The 19,407-nt window shown below is 43.3% G+C and overlaps 2 protein-coding genes and 1 long non-coding RNA gene across 4 annotated transcripts in view; 2 read left to right on the forward strand and 1 right to left on the reverse strand.

Annotated features, from left to right (window-relative positions):
• LOC310709145 overlaps nucleotides 1-12,371 on the reverse strand; it is a 44,782-nt gene extending 32,411 nt beyond the window's left edge. Inside the window, exons 1-2 of the long non-coding RNA XR_014527354.1 lie at nucleotides 11,731-12,371; nucleotides 10,288-11,629 (exon numbers count right to left, since the gene is read on the reverse strand). This is a non-coding gene — a long non-coding RNA (uncharacterized lncRNA). The remainder of the gene's footprint in view (nucleotides 1-10,287; nucleotides 11,630-11,730) is intronic.
• The window catches only part of LOC310709079 (tigger transposable element-derived protein 1-like), an 877,074-nt gene that overhangs the window by 225,053 nt on the left and 632,614 nt on the right, over nucleotides 1-19,407 (forward strand). The window lies entirely within an intron of this gene.
• On the forward strand, nucleotides 1,107-14,793 carry AAR2 (AAR2 splicing factor). Of its 2 annotated transcripts, none has more exons than XM_083508213.1 (4): nucleotides 1,107-1,227; nucleotides 2,787-3,575; nucleotides 5,559-5,788; nucleotides 12,371-14,793. In XM_083508213.1, the coding sequence occupies exons 2-4, from the start codon at nucleotides 2,828-2,830 to the stop codon at nucleotides 12,536-12,538; spliced, it is 1,146 nt and encodes a 381-aa protein (XP_083364339.1). In that variant the 5' UTR covers nucleotides 1,107-1,227; nucleotides 2,787-2,827; the 3' UTR covers nucleotides 12,539-14,793. The 2 variants fall into 2 exon arrangements, with proteins under 2 accessions (XP_083364339.1, XP_083364340.1); XM_083508214.1 differs by lacking the exon at nucleotides 1,107-1,227 and adding an exon at nucleotides 1,242-1,495.

Here is a 19,407-nt window from a genome sequence, read left to right on the forward strand (position 1 = left end):
TTTAAAAGACTTCATGTTTTTATTGTTTGGTGTTTGGTACGCAGATGTATCTGACCCTCTTAAAAACCTATAACTTCAAGACCTTATAGCAGGAGCAGGAAACCTGTGGCCCTTGAGAAAATTACAACATCCACCATCACACAACAGTACTCTTCCTTCCTACTGTTTCCAGCTGCTGGTATTTTACTTTTTTATTATTATTCAGAAGCACAGTGCTTGCAACAGTGGAGGCAGAACGTAGCCATTAGGGTTAGTAGTGTTCATGAATTCTTGTTTAAAATAAGATTGCCAGATTTTTTTCAATGAATCTGGGGACACTTTTCAACTTCAGTAGGAATGATAGAATTTGTATGGGGACTGCTTTGTAAATCCAGGGACATCTGGTAACCTTAGTTTAAAACCTTCGAACTGGTGTCAGATAGATATGGTTTCACACTAGAAAAACCCTAAGATCTTCCAACCAGAGCCAGGTGCAAAAAACAATAGTTTGAATTAAACAAGGCGCCTCTGACCGAGCAATCTGGACCTAGGAAAGGGGTTCCAGGACCAGAACTGAACAAGGCGCAAAGCCATTTCACACAAGAGACAATACCTGGTTATCCCATGCTTTCTAAACCTCAGCTGCCTAAACTGATGGGAGGATGTTGCTATTCTAAAACCACCGGGGAGTCAGAAACGCTTTGTTGCTCTAGTCCATGGCGAATAACCCAGAGATCGGCCAGTAGATCCCTTATGCTCTGTTTGACTGATTATCTTCTCTCGCGGAAAGCGTCCTCTCCGCCCGCAGGTGTGCAGGGACACCTCATCGCAGCGCCGGAGAAACCTGAACAGGAGTCACCGCGTTTTTTTTGGTGCAGCTGCTGGCACAGTGCCGAGCCTCTCGGTACGGAGAAAGGACGGAGGATTAAACATCCGCAATCCCGCCAACTTTCCAAGCAAGCAAGCAAGCAAACACGTCGCGCCGCCGCCTCTTACCCAACTTGTCTCTCAACCGGCAAAGGCTACTTTTCAGCATCCAGAGCGGAACGTCTTGAGGCGCTGCCGCGGGACCTACCCGGACTGCTTTTTGAGAAGGACCGGACGTCGTTAGCTTTCCCCTGTCTCTAGGGTCGCCGGATATCCAACGCCGTTGCCGGAAGTTGCCGACAAGTGTTTCCAGGGGCTTGCTGGGGCGAGAGTTCTCGAGTTTGGCGGCTGCGCTTCCCTTCCTCGGGGCGCGTAAGGGAGGTGAGAAGTGGGCGAAGGCTGCGTCGGGCGGGCGTGGCATCCCCTGCCCTTCGCCTTTCCCTCTTCGCGGCCACACGGTGGGCCCGGGCTAAACTTCCCCAGTATCTTCCCTTGAGGCTGCTCTTCTCTATTCCCTCCCACCCGGGCAGGGCCTCTGCTCTCACTTTAACAGAGCTGCGCGAGGAGTCTAGAAGCCCGCGGGTGCAGCAATAAAGGCAATAAAGCGTCACCTGTGGAACTTCTGCTCCTTGGGCAGCCGGAGTTCAAGGTACAGGAGTTGCGGTCGGAGAGAAGGGTTATAGAAGTGAATAGAGAGACATGATCTGGAAAGGACCACGAGGGCCATCTAGTCCAACCCTTTGTAACGCAGGGATCTTTTCCCCAACGTGGGGCGTGAGCCCACGACTCTGAGATGGAGAGTCTCATGCGACTAAATTCCTGTTGCCAGAAACTCTTCTACCACTTCCTTTTCATTCCTCTTTTGTTTTTCCCCCCTTGTTGGCCGCAGAGGCAAGTACAGTGGTACCTTGGGTTACAGACGCTTCAGGTTACAGACTCTGCTAACCCAGAAATAGTACCTCGGGTTAAGAACTTTGCTTCAGGATGAGAACAGAAATTGGGCCGCAGCAGCAGCAACCAGAGGCCCCATTAGCTAAAGTGGTACCTCAGGTTAAGAACGGACCTCCAAAACGAATTAAGTTCTTAACCCAAGGTACCACTGTATGTAGTTCTGGAGCACATGCTTTGCATGCGGAAGGTCCCATGTTCAACTCATAGCATCTCCCCACGTAGAGCTGGGAGAGGCTCCTCCTGCCTGTGTGAATGTCATGGACTGGCTGGATGCATAGGAGTGGTGGGAGGCACTAGCTGAGGAATCCCCCAAGGAACCCTAGGGGAAGAAGACTCAGAGTTAGGGTGGTGGCGGAGTGGTCAGAGGTAGATGCCTGGGAGGTGGTGGTGTCAGAAGCAGAAGAGGTAACGGTTTAGTGAGGAGGAAGACGCTGTGGCAGAGACTGAAGCAGATGCTAGAGAGGAGGTTGGCTAAGAGGCAGAGTTGAGGCAGGCTGCTGAAGAATCCAGGGAGTCGCCCCCTCCCGCTGCGACCACCCCATACACCTGAAGTGTATGTAACCTGAAGCATATGTAACCTGAGGTACCACTGTAATGAGTTAACTTCACTGTGTTTTTTATTGGTGACCTATGCCTGACACAGTCTCCTTGCAGCACTGAGCTAGCTGGACCAACGGTCTGACTCATTATAATGCAGCTTCCTAGTTTCTCTTCAAGCCTACATTAGTCAGAAAGCCTGTACACATAAGTTGTTTAAATCCTATTTACTTTGGGACTTGAATCTTGTTTCCTGATGGAGGTAGTTGTAACTTCTGTCCCCTGGACAGTGAAGATAAATTCAGTTGGAAAATTATTTTGCCTGGCTTCTATAGAATGAGTCAGGAATGTGGCCCATCAAGCTTGGCACTGACTAGTCTAGCAAGAGCCTAGTCATATATGTATCATGCTTGTAAAGTGTATTCAGATGAGATTTGTTTGCTCTCTTCTAGATTTCTCATACGGTTGTAGTGTGACCAAGGGAGCAGCAGAAATGCAGATAGATCAAGACCTGGCAAAGCGGCTCTTTTTTGAGGGTGCTACAGTCATCATTTTGAATGTGCCAGAAGGAACAGAGTTTGGCATTGACTACAACACTTGGCAAGTGGGCCCCAAGTTCCGTGGAGTCAAGATGATACCCCCTGGAATTCATTTCCTTCACTACAGCTCTGTTGATAAGAACAATCGCAAAGAGAGTGGCCCTCGCACCGGCTTCTTCATGAACTTGCAGCCGCGTGATCTGCGAGTCCTACACTGGGACCCCGTCAGGGAAGAAGTAGACCTTACCCCAGCTTCTGAAAATGAGACTGAAGCAATGAGGACTAACCTCCAGGAGATGGACCAATTTCTGGGTCCTTACCCATATGACACTCTTAAAAAATGGATTTCCCTCACTAATTTCATTAATGAATTTGTGATGCAAAAACTACAGCCAGAAAGTGGACAGATATGTGCCTTTTCAGAAGTGCTTCCTATTTTGCCTGGGAGGTTTACTAAAGATCGAGTTGAACAGAACCTGCCCCGGTATGACACAGAGTGCAAAAGCTATGCAGAGGGGTTGGCCCGGCTGCCCAAAATGCAGCTGAAAGCTGGCACTGAGATCAGGTTTACAGAAATACCTAAGCAAATGTACCCTGAAGGTGCTACCCCTGAAGAAGTTACTAGGCATAGCATGGACCTTAGCTATGCCCTGGAGACGGTGATCAGTAAACAGTATGCCAGCAATTCCCAGGATGTGCTTGGTGAGTTAACCTGCTTTTACAGAAATTGCTTTTCTTGTTGCTATCAAAGTATCTCTCAGGTGCCATTTGCATGCCAAAATGTGTCTGGAAACAATTTCTGAACCGTAATGCATACTTCTGTTTTGAAGAGGTATGCAGGGCTTTTTTCAGTGTTTGCAACTGTCATCAATATAACAGTTCAGTTCCACTCATGAATGCTTCTATGCTGTTCAGAAGTAACCCGAGAAGTAGTCTTTTGTGATAACAAATCTGACTTCACTTATAACATTTATATCTGGTTAAGTGATAAATTTGGGTAGGGTGCAGTCTCTCTCACCCCCTTCTCACTAAACAACCATGTTTGCATAGAAAAGACAGTAGGTTAATTGAGAAACCAAAAACTTCATGTGTGATATTGGTGACCTCTAGTGGTAAAGCTAGGGTTCTGCTTTGACAGATTTCAGAAGTAAGGCATTTGTTATTTAATCACTTACTAGAGACAATTGGCTGCTGTCTCTCAGTAGTGGTACCTTAATTATCAGCTTTCACCCTTGGAAACAAAGGAAAGCTGTGGACATGCGCTACCCTACGGAGCATGTTCTTGAATAAATCCTATAGATATCATGGGGAGAGAACCATGAAATCAAGCTGGGATGACAGTAGCCTTCCCTAGATTAGTTTAGTAATTATAATAAAATCCTCTGTTTATATCTAATTTTCACAGAATATAACATTTGGTATTGAAACTATCCACAGGAAAGCAATTTAACTACTTCTGCAAATAATTAAGATTTTCATTCATTGCAAGGTTTAAGTTTTTCCTTCATTACTGATTTATCTGCACTACATGTTGGCATCTACAAATCCACTTGCAGAGCTTACGTGCCCCTGACCCTTTAGTGATAAAAATGACCACAGTTCCCGACATCTCAAAGCTAAGAAGCCTCTTCTGCTCTTTCTTATCTTCTCCATCCATCTCAGCAGAAGTGGGAGAAATCCCTGTCCCTCAAGCATTCTGCACATGCTGGAGGCCTTAGAGAGGGAAGGGGTTGGGTACAAACAGCAGCTAAGCAATATTTGTGGACCTCTGTTTAAATGCTGGAACTCATTCTGAGCCCTGGACCAGTAATTGCCAATAATAGAAATTATGCAGAGCATTGCAGTATAAGTATGCAAGCCATTAAGCCGTATAGAAACTTAATCAGGCAATGCCGTTACATGAGGAAGGGTAGGTAAACAGTGATGGCTAATCTTTTTGCCAAATGTGGCTCATGTCAAATCCAAACCATGAGAGAACTCTGCTCTAGTGCCTAGTTGAGTAGCTATACAGCCCCCTGTACCTTAATGTGGTTTTATCACAAGCTTTTTCTGCCAGGGAGGAGGCAGGCAGAATACCACTGTGGAGCTTACTTGTGGGCATGCCAAATATATAGCCCTCTTTTTCTTTGAAGTTCTAGGCATGCACCCAAAGCAGGTTTATGGAGGCCCTAGTGGGCCACCTTACATTGCTGTTGGGCTGTGTTCACAAGTTATGCAGATCTGCTGCATATTATAGCCAAGGCTTTCATGTAAAGATCTTAATTAGAGAGGCTCTAATGCCCTTGCTGTTGGGTGGCTGGCTGTAGAGAGAGGAACTTCATGGTGGTGGTATCCCGGTTGTGAAATGCTCTTTTCAGAGATATTTGCTGGCACCTACCTTATTGTCCTTTTGATGCCTGAAAACAAAGTATTTCCTGGTATTTTTAGAAACCATTTCAATCCTGCTAACTCCTTCATGCTGCTTTTACGATATTGTGGCTTTTAGTTTATTATGGGGTTTTTTTTTGTATTTACTTTTTAACTGTATTGTGTTTGTAAATTTTCCTTGGAAGTATGAATGGTGTTATAAAAATAGTTAAATAAATAATAAAAGCAGTGTACCCTTTTGTTATGCTACCAGAATTGAAGCTAAACAAACACCTTCTTGTTTTTTTCTTTTGTGTGTGTGTGTGTGTGACGTTTCAGGGGAACTGCAGTTTGCCTTCATCTGCTTCTTGATTGGGAATGTATATGATGCCTTTGAGCACTGGAAGAAACTCCTGAATCTCTTATGCAGGTCAGAGGATGCCATAGTGAAGCATCAGGCCCTGTTCGTTAACCTCATTTCGGTCCTGTACCATCAGCTCAGTGAAATCCCAGCAGACTTCTTTGTGGACATTGTTTCCCAGGACAACTTTTTAACCAACACCTTGCAGGTAAGGGAGCTGGTTTTGGTACTGTAGAGGTTGGAAAGCAGTAGTGTGCAGAATTTCCCCAAGAACTGCATGCATGTGTAAAATGCAGCGTCATAATGAGAGGCAATTCTCACAATGTGAAATTGAATGGTTTTTGCTTGAATGTTGATACCATTTAAAAATTTTAAAAGTAAGAAAGCTCCCCACTCCCCAGCCAATCAACCTAAAATCCAGTTTTTGTCTTGAGACGAAACTACTATGGCAAGCTATAATGAGGTTTGCCTCCCCATATTGAAAACCTATGTTACAATCCTTTCTCTTCCCATAATGTGCTGTTAAAATGTCCGATGTAACATTGTTACATGTATTTTTCTGACCCTGTTCCTTTTCTTTAAATAATGAAATTTTTATTTTATTTTGAAATGGAGTTAAAAATACTGGCCACAGAACGTGCATACACTCTCACATACAGCTCAATTTTTATTGTTGTATTTATATACTACTTTATATGTGAATCTTACAAAAAGTTTCACAAAAAACATTGCAGCAGTAAGCATAATTTAGGGAGGGAACCAGGCAGAGGGCCTTCTCAGTAGTGGCGCCTGCCCTGTGGAACGCCCTCCCGTCAGATGTCAAGGAAATAAACAACTATCTGACTTTTAGAAGACATCTGAAGGCAGCCCTGTTTAGGGAAGTTTTTAATGTTTGAAGTTTTACTCTGTTTTAAATGTTCCGTTCAAAGCCGCCCAGAGTTAATACCACCATCAGCATCATCACCATTTTTTAAAAAAAGAGTTAAAACAAGAGAGAGAAAAAACTGCTTGTTTAGAGTGAATTATAATTTTCCCCGCTTCCATCAGGGCAAGATGGTTTTTCCAAAAGCTGTATGGTAGCAGTTGGGAGAGAGAGGGGCCACCCCTGAGAGCTGGGTGGTGGCAGGTCACCAGGCTGTTTCTCTGGTGTTATTTGAGAAGTTTGGAGGACTTCCACATAGGAAATAAACAGAAACCATGATATCATAATACCTTTTTGAATGATTTTGCTGAGTAAGTTTGTATATAAGCATAGTCTCTAGATTTTAATTACCCCAGAGTGGCTTGGGCACAATTGCTGTTGTTATCCCAGCTGTATACAATTGCTTAAGAAAGTCTTTGTGCTGGAATCTATGGTAGTTCATTCAAAATGATGATGGAGGATAGATTTCGGAGATAGCTGTGGTTTAGTGTGTGGTAAACAGCAACCATGTCCCAAAACTCCTGCACTATTGGGCGTTCCCACTAAAGGTGAAAGCATTAAGCAATGCGAGTTCATCCCTTCCAACAATGCTGATATGTTTGAATAGAAAGCCTTACAGGGATAATATACCACTTACTGAGAACTTTTTCTTTATCTTTCTTTATATTGGTATTAATTGCTAAATTTGCAAAAGGGCTGCAGAATCTCCTGAAGAGGTTGGGGGGGGGGGTCTTGTTGCTTAAGTAGACCCTGTTCTGCTCATGCATGCCCCACTCTGTGTTGAATTCTACCCACTCTGTCAGTCCCTTTCTTCCAAAGAAAGTGTCTCTCCCATGGCCATGCATAGGATAGATTGGGCTTTGGAGGATGTTATAAGTAGATGAAGTCATCTCTCTAGCCAAAGATGTAGTAGCTTCTGTGATTGATTCAAACAAAGTGAGTGGGTACTTGTTTGGTGAATCTGACTGAGAAAGTGATGTAATTGTACGGATAGAGAAACTGTATGGTTAATTCAGGGTTCCTTTTTGAGATATTTACGTAAGAGAGAGATTTTCCTTTTTTCAATAGATCAAACTAACGGTATTTGCCATCCTTCATTAAGAGCTCAAGTTCTTCTTGCTTTCCCATATTCTATGCATTCGTGTTGCTCACCTAGTGGTGATTTTGCCAGCTACTTTGAATATAATACAAAGGAACGATCTAACCCTAAGAAAGAAAGAAAACTCCATGCCCAAGGCATCTGTTTCAGGTGCCTGTCTAGCCTTTGCCTGAGCATCTCCAGTGAAGGAGATACCACAGCTTTCTCTGATTTCTGCCTTTCGCCTTTCTGGCTTTGTCCTGGCAGGCTCCTTTTAGACTTTGTTCTGGCAAATTTACCCAGAACAGAAATAAAATAAAGCAAGATGGGCTATGCGAGTGAGTGCTGCATTTGTTCTGGAGGACCAGGATGCCAAAGTACATGCACAATTCCTCTCTATGTGATCACAGAAGGGTGGCAGTCATCCTTCACATCTATCACCATCCCTCCATGTCTCAACCATTGCTACTGCAGAAGGCTTGTAGGCATTTGGGATCAGCTTTTTGTGCAGGGGAGGAGGCGCTGCTGTAGCAAAGAGAGCTGAAAGCCTGCATCTGTGCGTGAAAGATTGAGCATGGCCTCTTGGATCCCGGCCATAGAATTTAGCTGTTGCGTGTCATTCATTCTGGAGGACTGACAACACTCTTGTCAACAAATTGAAATTCAATCAGGCTGTATAATAATGATAATTGTTTCTTTCCAGCGTTGAAGCCCTACAGAAGCAGTACATTTTTTTAAAAAAAAACTACGAGGCAGCTGGAGGAAGCATCTCCTAGTTGCTTTATGATAGTTGTAAACAAGAGTTGTTGACAGCAGGTGGCAGTTCCCGATATTCAAGTAACCCATTAGCTAATTTGTGTATATGCTTGTCTGCAAGAGACCTAAGAAAATTACATTGTGTTGCTGCTTCCTGATGAAAGCTTGCTTTGAGGGCCTTCAGGAAAGCTAACCTTGCAGAAGGCAGTTTGAGTTTTCATGTCATCATTTTTCTATCTATGTCTAGAACAGTATGCTGCATTGGACATCAGAGGTGCTATTCAACTAAGATGACTCATTATAATGAATAAACATGGCTAAGTTAAGTCAATTTATTCAATGAGTCTTCTGTGAGTAAAACTTAGCTCAATACCACCCTAAGGCTTCAGATCCTTGCTCAGCCATAAAGCTCCCTGGGTGACCCTGGTCATTCACCATTTCTTGGCCTAACATATGTTGCAGGAGTATTGTCTGAATATGATGGATAACTCTGAAATCACCAGGGAAAGGTATATAGGCAATAAAATTCCAAGGTGGGAAGGATTTCTGTGTGCTTATTTGCAAGCAAGAAGTGTGACGCTGTTCTTGTACTGTTTTGTATGCACATTGTTCCCACACAACTAGCGAGTCTTTAATTTACTTTCTCCTCCTTATGGGGACATATGTACAATTTTACTTTGACTGCAATGTCAGATACAGGAATTATCTGTAGAGCATTCCCATGACTTAGAACGCAGCTGTGCAATATGCATTTACTCATTTATCTCAGGCTTTCAGTGCTCACTGATGGTTGGGAGGTGTTACATTCATAAATGTTAATAGCAAATTTTTCTCAAACTGAATTCTGGCAGAATCATTTCCTTATTTTAGTGACATGTATGCTGTGCTTCCCTCTTATCACTTTTATGGCTGGCCCAAACATAGAGCTTTCTGAATGTCAGAGAACTTGTTGAAAGCATGAATGTCAAGTAACAATGTCAGGTTTTGTGTCTTTTCACCTTGTTAGGCAAGCCTTTTCCACCCTTGTTATTATAACTGGGAAATGGATCGTCTTGTACCTCTGAGCTTTAGGTGCAGCATTCTTCTCAATAATAGTGCTTTAATTTGGGCTGAAATTAGAAATTCTGGCCAAAGAAGGTTATACCAGTTGAGACTGAATACTGTGTTACTAAACTGGAAATGCATTAACATTGGCTTTAAAAAAAAATGGAAATGCATTATTAACATTGGCTTTTTTAAAAAAGAAATTCTTACATGAATGACAGATAAAGAAAATAAAGACTTTATGTCTTGTGTGAGGCCATATAAATTAGAATGGCAAGAGAGGGGAAGATAAGCACTTGAGGCACTGTGGGGTTCTTTGTGCGGGACAGAATCTGTGTAGCTTGTGGAAGAGGAGCATGTCAAATGGGGCCTTTGAACATTGGAATCTGGAACTGTCTTAAGTGTTTTTAAACATGTCTTCACAGTCATGTGGGCTAGAAATTTTGATTTATTTTAGATAGATAGATAGATAGATAGATAGTCAGATTCTGCACCACAAGCCAAACCCTTCTTCACATGCAAAAAATAACCTGTCGGTGCTGCTTAGCAGACAGAAAGATTATTGCTTAATCATTAAATGAGCTGAACTGAGTAGCAGCAGGTTGCTTTGTTTCTCCTTCTCAAGAGGCCACAAGGCAACTTGATTCCTGCCCAGCATAGCGCATAAAAGGGGGGGCTCATTTAAATACCTGCTACCTCACGAAGTGCAAGTAGATAAATAGGTACTGCTTCGGCGAGAAGGTAAACGGCATTTCTGTGCGCTGCTCTGGTTCGCCAGAAGCGGCTTAGTCATGCTGGCTACATGACCCGGAAGCTGTACGCCGGCTCCCTCAGCCAATAAAGCGAGATGAACGCTGTAACCCCAGAGTCGTCCACGACTGGACCTAATGGTCAGGGATCCCTTTACCTTTACCTCCCAAAACAGTTGCAGCTATGTGGATGGCTTGAACACTGGCCCAAAGCGTTTCTGTCTCTCTCCTCTTCTGCTCTCCAACTCCCTTGCTTCTTGCCATCTAACCTGATGAAGACTTCTGGGGAACTCAAAACTTACATATGATTTTGTAACATTTTGGTTGGCCTTGCAACGGCATTGCTTTAAGGTAGATTTTTTTTATTACCTTTTTTCTTACGGGACCACCTTTTAATATTTGCTAAGCTTTTGGTATCCCAGCAGTACCTGGCGGATTTTTTTCAAAATGCAGTAACTGGACACTTCATTTTTCATGTGGCTGTTACTGTGCTGGTGAAGGGAGTAAAACAAACAAAAAATAAGGGTTTTCGTTTTCTAATGCCTAGATTACTTTGTAATTAGTTTAGTAGGAGAAGGCACTTCACACTATGACAAACAAGGTGTGAAATGACACAAAGCAATGAACCACACCTTGATCTTTTTGTGCTTTTTCCTGCTGTCTGCAGGTCTTTTTTTAATTTTAGAAAAAGCAGCAACAACAGCACAAGCTTTCCTCCTGCATTACAAAGTTTCTCCTTTGCATGTTCCTGCAATGGAAATGTCTTTGCTTTTGGCTATCAGTTGGTTGCCTTGGAAATGAATTATGTGTAACAAATTTAGCACAGAGGCAGAAGAGATGAGCTTAGAGATGAGATTTCTAATCGAACACACATGTGACGGGTCAAAAGTAACAGGAGCTATCCCCTTGTGTGTGAAAAGTTAAGAGATTTAAATTTGAGAGAGCATGGCCCTTTGAAAATTATGGTTAATTCTAAGGCTCAAGTTATTCATAAATAGAATGAATCATATTACCTGATTATAAAACCTTTTGAATACTTTTATTTTTAAAAGAGAATTGTCTCACCCAGATAATTTGGAAGTAACGGTTACTTGCTTAAAAATCGTGGGCAGCAGGTGTTAGAGGCATTCCTCCTCCTGTTTTCCACAACAGGGAAGCTCAGTTGGTAGACCATGAGACTTCATCTCAGGGTTGTGGGATCTAGCCCCATTCTGGGCAAAAGATTCCTGCATTGCAGGGGGTTGGACTAGATGACCCTCATCCCTTCCAACTGTACAATTCCATGGTTCTATGAATGTGGCTTTTAAGATTGTGCCTGTTGTGGCATATGGGCAACCTCATATTGGCCTATTTGGCATAGGTGACACAAGGGAGATGGATCAGGGTGGCAGAGGAGGGATGGATTGCTCTATCACATTTCCAGCCTTCTTCCCGTGGAGGAAGGGTCTAGCTTGGACCCACCTGCACATTCACACCCTGTTTGATAGAAAGTAGAGTTTGCTTTTGCTTTTGCTTTTTAAAAAACTAATCTGCACTTCTATGCTGGTCATGGAGAGGGCCAATATGAAATAACATTACTTACCTTGTAGCAGCCTAGCAACGTTTGTGGGCTTCTTTACAAGGCTGCATATGTGTGCATGATCTAAAGCATTTCCCCCTTCAGAAATGTTTTCATATACAGATTTTTGGAGGCTTAATTGATCACCAGTAAATTGGGTAAATCTGAAATGATTAATGGACTAAGGTTTCTAGCATCCTGTAACAGTTCCCATTTATCCAGGAATTGCTATAATTGACATGGTTTGAGATCTTTTTTTTCTGTACAAGAATGTCAGAATTCTGTTTCTTCTCAACATCCAAAACAGAGTATTATGGATAACTCCATTGCTTCTCTAAGTCACAACTCTAAACCTTTCAAGTGAATTGTGCTTAGGTTTGTATCAGGTTTTTGTGTGTGCCTTTGTGATGCAGGAGCATATTAGGTTGGGTTTTGACCTTTGACATTTCCCCCTTAAAATTATTATTATATAATTAGTATGATATGTATGCAGTCCAGTCAGGTTTCTCCTCTCTCTGTGCCCAATGGTATTTTACTCAGAGTAGGCCCATTGAAATTAATGGACCCTAGTTAGGCATGTTCATTAACTTTGGTAAGTCTACTCTGGGTAGAGCTAGCATTGGATACAACCCAGTGTGTTTTCTATACTATTCTACTAACGGACTGTACTGCATTTTTTCTAGGTCTTCTTCTCCTATACCTGCAGCCCAACTGTTGACAGGACTCTGAGAAAGAAGGCAGAGAGGTTTAAAGTCCACCTAACCAAGAAGTTCAAGTGGGACTTTGAGGCTGAGCCAGAAGACGATGCCCCCGTAGTAGTTGAGCTTCCAGAAGGGGCACTTGTGGACTGAATGGCAATTTCCCTTTTCCTGTTTTGTTTTTAAAGCAGTATTTTGAACTGTTGTACCATACTTGATTCTGTGTTCTACACTTCTATTTTCTCCTCCCTTCACGGAGGCAGAACTGTGAAATCCAAAAAGTCTACCAACTTCCTTCCTGCTGGAAATAAAAATTCTGGGAGATACAGACTAGATTACGTCTAGATTCTTTGCCGGATTGAATCATTTTGACCTCCAACTCTTGCTGTGACTCAGTTCTTTTGTCACTAACTATCTCATACTCTTACCTGGAAGTAAGCTCCATTGAATACAATGGAGTGTACTTCTTTCTTAACATGTGCAGGATTGCACTGTTTGATTGTTGATGAACACACTTTTCCTTTGTTGAAGAACCACATGTGACATAGTGGTATTTAACTCTTGACTTGTTTATTCTTTAGTTCCATGCTGCTTTAGTTCCATAACTGGTAAGCCAAATGGCCGTGTTCAGGAGACTTTGTGCATCATCTTCTAATACATGCCAGAACTGAACAATGCTGTGTAGAGATATTTCATAAACACTTCAAATGGAGTTAGCCTACACAACTTGAGTTGTCATTCATTGTAAATCTCCAAGCTTTTGTTTTTACTGTGGCGTTACTAGAATTATTCCTATCGTTTTTTTCATTCCATCACTTTTATACTCTTTCCCTACCTTTCTTTAGCCTGGCGGAGGATTTCCTTACCAGTTTCCAGAGCAATAGAAGTGTCCAGGGGGAGCAAATGTGAAATGAAAGAGAAATTTCATATTTAATCAATGGCACTTTCCTGTCTGAGCCTTTACTAAAAAGCTCCATGGAATGTTCTTATTTCTTTTTACTTATGTCCTCTCTCAGGACAGACAAGCACTTCCTGTTGTGACTTCAGAGCAATGAAAATGCTATAAAACAGCCTGCAGCAAGCATGCTGCCTGTTATCTTTTAATGCTTTCTCTGAGGTGCAGGGATGTTGGTACATTTTTCAAATAAGAATCCCTACTGTGTCAGGCTCCGTCAAGAGTTGGTGTGTATAACCTGTGTGTTAGCGTTCAGCACACAATAAATGTTCCTGCGTTAGGTATTTCTACAAAATGTCCCTAAAGTCTTCTCTGTGTGAAATATTTTAGCAAAGGTGTGCTCTGGGTGGTTGTTGACATGGCTGCGATGGCGATGAAATGTTCTTTATCTTGCTTGCCACCTTGTCTGTTTCATACCCAAGTGTAGCTAGTTTTCAAGTGCTGTGCTTTAGTATTAATATAAGTTATCATTCATGGTCTGCAAAGCCCTGAGTTTCTGTTCCTTCATATGTATAAAAGTCACAGCAATCGGATATAAGAAGGCAAGTCTAACTTAATCCAGGTTGACTCACCTCTATAATTACACATAACAGCCTTGTTCAGATGTAAACCTGAGGCTTTTAAGCCATAATTTCTCATTAAATACCCATGACTGCTCACCTGCTCTCCTGCACGGCTGGGCGGAAAAGCTTCACCTAACTCCACCACTGTTGGGTGGGTTTTGTCATCTGAGGTGGCATGTAACACCCCAACTATAATTTGTTTTTGTGTTTGACCCAGGGCAAACTCACTAGCAGTAACTACGGTTTGTGTGAAACAAGTCAACTTCAAACCACAGTTTAAAATCCTGGCTTGTTTGGATAAACCATAGTTAAGGCACATGTCACAGTTCCGCCATGGTGACAAAATGTGCTTAGCAGAAAGTAGGACTAAATGCTTCCATTTTAGACTCTGGGATTGATGGTTATATGAGGGGGTCCTCTGGCTCACTCAACTGAGTGGGCCCATGTGCTAGCATTCTGATCTGATGGCACCACTGCCACCAAGATACGGCAAAGGCTTGGCTGCATGCATGTATGCAGAGTGTCTGTTTGCATGCACTTGCTGCACACCTTCAGTTTGCCCCTGCAGTGGCTCAGCAGTTCCTGCTTGTGTAGTATTTCCAGCCCTAATCCTTGCAGGCACTGAACAACCAAGAAGTCAGAAGGAGGATCCAGCCATTGCCAGTGTCCTCCAGCCAGTGAGCAGGGGCTTGACAAAGTAAAACGCTAAGCCTTAAGACCTGCTATCACTATGAAAAAGGGTTTTTCCCATAGTGTGTGATCACAGTTGGGACTTCTTGTAGAAAAATTATTCTGAGACCCCTTGACTTAAAAAAAAAAGTTAACAGAAAGTGGAGAAGATGGATGTTTGTATGGACCAAAGGTTTTTAATAAACTTTTTTTTAATGTAACTGGCAGATGGAAAATAGGAAGTTCTTCTTTTGTATCTTTTGCTAATTGTTTTTATATTTTTCTTTCCTTCCTTTCTTCAGTTTGTATCTTTGGTAGTTGTAATCTTACTGTATTATGGGAAACATGTAATAAAAAATCTTAAAGCCCAAAGAAAAGGGGATTTTTCAATAGTTTAGGGGCCAGAGAACCTTGTGGATATGAGTAACTCTTTGTCTTTTCTTACAGATTTGACCCATGAAGCCTCTTATGGACACTTTTATTATCAATCTCATTTGTATTCTTCCTTCTGCCAAAATAACAATAATTATAATCACCACATTCATAATATAAAACATCAGGGTGGCGCACAAACCTGCCTTCTCCTGAGTGACAGGACTCAAAAAGGCATGCGTATAGAGTTCAATCAGTGGTGGGATTGAAGCTGTTTCAGGTGCTTGAAGTGGTCTGCTGAATGACCAGGGCTGAACTTTGAGATGCACATTGAAAAGGGGAGCTCAAGGACCGCAATGTCTGAGTGTGGGCAAGTAATGCAGCAGGCCCTATACATGCCTGAGAGTAAGGCCTCAACTGTGGTCCAAAACTGAAGGCAGCAGCCTGGGGAAGATTGATATAGCCAGTGCCTAGATGGAATTATTTTATTATAAATAAATAAATACCCTGCCCATCTGGCTGGGTTTCCCCAGTCACTCTGGGTGGCTCCCAACACAACACTAAAAACAGTATAAAACTTCAAACATTACAAACTTCCCTAAACAGGGCTGCCTAGAAACTGTAGACAGCACATAGAGTTCTAGGATGGAAGCTAAGTGGTGAACACAGATGGCGTAAACAATCCCATCGTAAAAGGACCCTAATATGGGACAATTTTCTTCATACATTTTTGTTGCTGCAGGAGTAGAAATACGTTATTTCTGTCAATTTACCAAAATGGTTTGACATGTTAATCTTGCATTTTTTATTAAAAAGGAAAACTGCTTTTCACCTCACAATCCTGCCAATGTAAAGATAAAAGTCGGGTGGGTTTAGAGTCCACCCCCCCCCCCCATAATGAAAATGCCTCTCTTGTCACAGTGATGTGATGACATCTCACAGTTAGGGAAGTGTGAAGAAGCGGGGAATGGGGGGGGCATTCATTTCTATTTTCCCTGTCAGATTTTTGAATCAATCAACTTTTGTCAGACATGCAATTGGACAGAAATGTAAATTGCTAATTTTGCTGCCTCTTGCATGAAGCCTTCCGAGTGATTTACAGCTTCAACCACCAGACAAAGTCTTATTTCTCCATCTGGCTTTTCCTTAACAATTTATTCCTGTTTTGCTCTGAGAGCATAAGAAGAGTCTACCGGATCAGGCCAAGTCCACCATCCTGTTCTCACAGTGGCCAGCCAGAGATGCATATGGGAAACCCACAAACAGGATCTGAACACAAGAGTGTCCTCCCCTTTGAGCCATAGCGTGCCATTTGAATTATGCTAACTAGATGAGTTGGCAGAACTCTGATAAAATATTCTATTTTTTAATTCAGTTTTATTTGCTTTCTTGCCAAAACAGCTGCTACGGATTTTTTTTAATAAACAATTTTGCAAGTGGTGGTTGTGGCAAGAAGGTGTAATTTAGGTTTGGGCTGTTCTCTTGATTTTTTTTTAATTGCCCCTTCCTGTCAAAACTGCTGTTAGGCCCATTAGAAGATACTTATACGTACACAATGTCTATCTCTCTTAAGCACGTATTCCCCCAGAGCCATGAGATTCCTGCATTGCATGGGGTTAGACTAGATGACCCTTGGGATCCCTTCCAGTTTTACAATTCTACGATGCTATGATTCTGTTATCTTGAGCTGACAGCCCCCCACCCTCCAACACACACACAACCAGAGATGGAAGATAGGATTACAGGTCTCCTTTGTGTCATCTGATAAGGTCCTGAGTCCATCTGTTCAGCACTTAGGTATGCTTTACTAGGAACTATATTCCACTGAATTCCAGCAGTAGGGCTGGGATTAACGTTGCCCTAAACCATTTTCCTGTCCATTGTTACCATTTCCAGGCATATTCTCTGATGCCTTATTTTCTCACTGTATGCTGTAACAGCCAATCCAAATGTACTATTCAAATTCTGAAAAATTGTACAATCTTAAAAAGAAGCAATTGTGGAGTAGCAAATACAGTGGTACCTCAGGTTAAGAACTTCATTCTGGAGGCCTGTTATTTCTTAACCTGAAATTGTTCTTAACCTGAGGTACCACTTTAGCTAATGGGGCCTCCCGCTGCCGCTGTGCCTCCACCACACGATTTCTGTTCTCATCCTGAAGCAAAGTTCTTAACCCGAGGTACTATTTCTGAGTTAGCAGAGTCTGTAACCTGAAGCATTTGTAACCCGAGGTACCACTGTACTAATCTTGAAATCATCAAAATATGCATTTAAAATAGACCCTTTGCACTAAAAGCACTGCATTTTAGCCTTCTCTAATTTTAATTTTGGGTGTAAGCATTTTACCTTGGCTCTCGTTGATCCTTGTTCTTTTTCTCTTTTATTGATAATTAACATTAGCCCTTTGCAGCCTTTAGGACGATTAAAGCTAGCCTTTGCTCTTTCCTACAGATATGGGTTTTGTTTTGTTTTTTTACTAGGAAATTAGTTAACAGAGCATGCCTGGGGGATCTTCCACCCAAGCTCATCCTATGACATAATTAGCATGTTGTTGACCACAGAGACCTCATTAAGAATTGGTAAAGGAGTCACTCGGCAGTTACCTAGAGTATTTCTAAGCTTGGTCAATATGGGAAGCTGATATATGTTCAAATTCCCAAAACGATGGTTTTGGATTTCTCTGCTGTGTGCTCCCCTCCTTGTCCCTGCAGGGGGACTGACTGATTAATTTGCATGGACGGTTTTGCATAAATATGAGCTGCAAAGACTGGCAGCGGGGCTCAGGAGCTTGCAGAAATAGGTCGCCCCACCGAGGCATTGCTATTCAGGTGCCAGGGCTGAGCATGCTGGCTTCCCAGTGGAGCTTATCTCCAGCTTCCAGTGGCGTTCATCAACTTCAGCTTGAAGGGCTTTGTGGCCCCCTGGGGCTTGGGAACAAAGAGCCTGCACTCGCTTGTGTCACCGAATCCTCCCAAGTTGAATGGGCGACTGACATCTCTGAAATTTCTCTAGGCAAGGGGGAAAGAAGGAACAGAGGTGCCTGGGATGGAGGGTTAATTTATAGCAGCCGAGGACGCTCATCTGAATGTGACAGCTGTTTCAATAGGCCAATTTAAGCACACAAAAATTAAAAGGTACTTTCCCAGCAATTATTTTAAAGGCTGAATGAGCTGGCAGTCCCTGTCTCAAATGTGGGGAAAGCTTTTTGTGTGTGTTTTTTTTAATGAAACCAGCCTTTAAGATACCTTAACATCTTTGGAGATCTGCTTAAACATTTAATATTTCCTCACAATAAAGTGTGCTCGAGTCTTCAAAGCACCTGCATGCTGCATAATACAGAGAAGAGGTCAGACATCAAAACAGCCAATGACCACCAGAGCCAACTTATTTTGGTTTTGTCCCATCTCAGGTTCTGGGAGGGCAAGACTGAGATGAAGCTGAGAACTCAGTGCCACCCCCTGGAGTGGCTTTAAATAAGAAGGCAGGAACATGGGGGCTGGCTAAGGACAAGTTGAGGTTGGTGGCCCAGTGGCCCATTTGCCTTAATAGACCAGCTTCCACTCACTGTAACACAGTCTAAAGGCAAACACTTTGGGGGGCAGGAGTAAAACGTGTCCTCAGTTTGAATTCAGTGTACCAAGTTCACACCCTGTTCATAGTAGACCTCACCTCCCACCTATGTGTGTTCCTGATTTGAAGGTCAGAATAGAACCTATGGTTTAGAGATCATCAATCCAATGCTTACAGGTTCTTGGTGCTCATTGGTGCCCCAGTGTGCTGGTCCCGGGGGGGGGGGGAGGTTACTGTGCGGCGTGGTCCATGTCCGGTCCGAGGCTGAAGCGGGGTCCAAGGCAGGGAGACAGGCGTGGTCAGGAACTCTGGCAGAAAGCAGGACAGGGTGCCGGCAGGAACAGGTAACCAAGGATGTTGCTCCTGCAACCTGGGACTGGGCGGGCTGGCCTTTATCTCCTCTGAGGCATAGAGCGGCTGTGGTCCACAGGTGACTCGCCTCGCCTGGCCTGGAGGCGAGCATTCCTCCTGCGAGAACTTAGTTCCCTCCGCCTCTCTGCTCTGAGCCTCTGCAGCTCAGGAGAGGCTGGAGGGTTACTGGACCCAGAGACAACCTCACCTTCCCCTGACAGGGCTGGGAGAGGAGCACCTGCAGACAATGGGTCCTCGATCACCTCTGGAGCCAGAGCGGATTCAGCTGGTGTCTGCTCCTGAGGATCTGGCCCCTGCCCCGGCTCAGCCAGCCCTGGAGGCGGGGACTCCTGTGCGGGCTGGGATTCCTCAGGTTCAGCCTCTGAATCAGATTCCCAGGCCATCACACCCAGAATGGGGGCCCAGTCTCTAGCCCAGGCATAGGCAAACCCCGGCCCTCCAGATGTTTTGAGACTACAATTCCCATCATCCCTGACCACTGGTCCTGTTAGCTAGGGATGATAGGTATTGTAGTTCCAAAA

Source organism: Podarcis liolepis (genome assembly GCF_965112155.1).
Source record: "Podarcis liolepis genome assembly, chromosome: 6".
Lineage (NCBI taxonomy): Eukaryota > Metazoa > Chordata > Lepidosauria > Squamata > Lacertidae > Podarcis > Podarcis liolepis.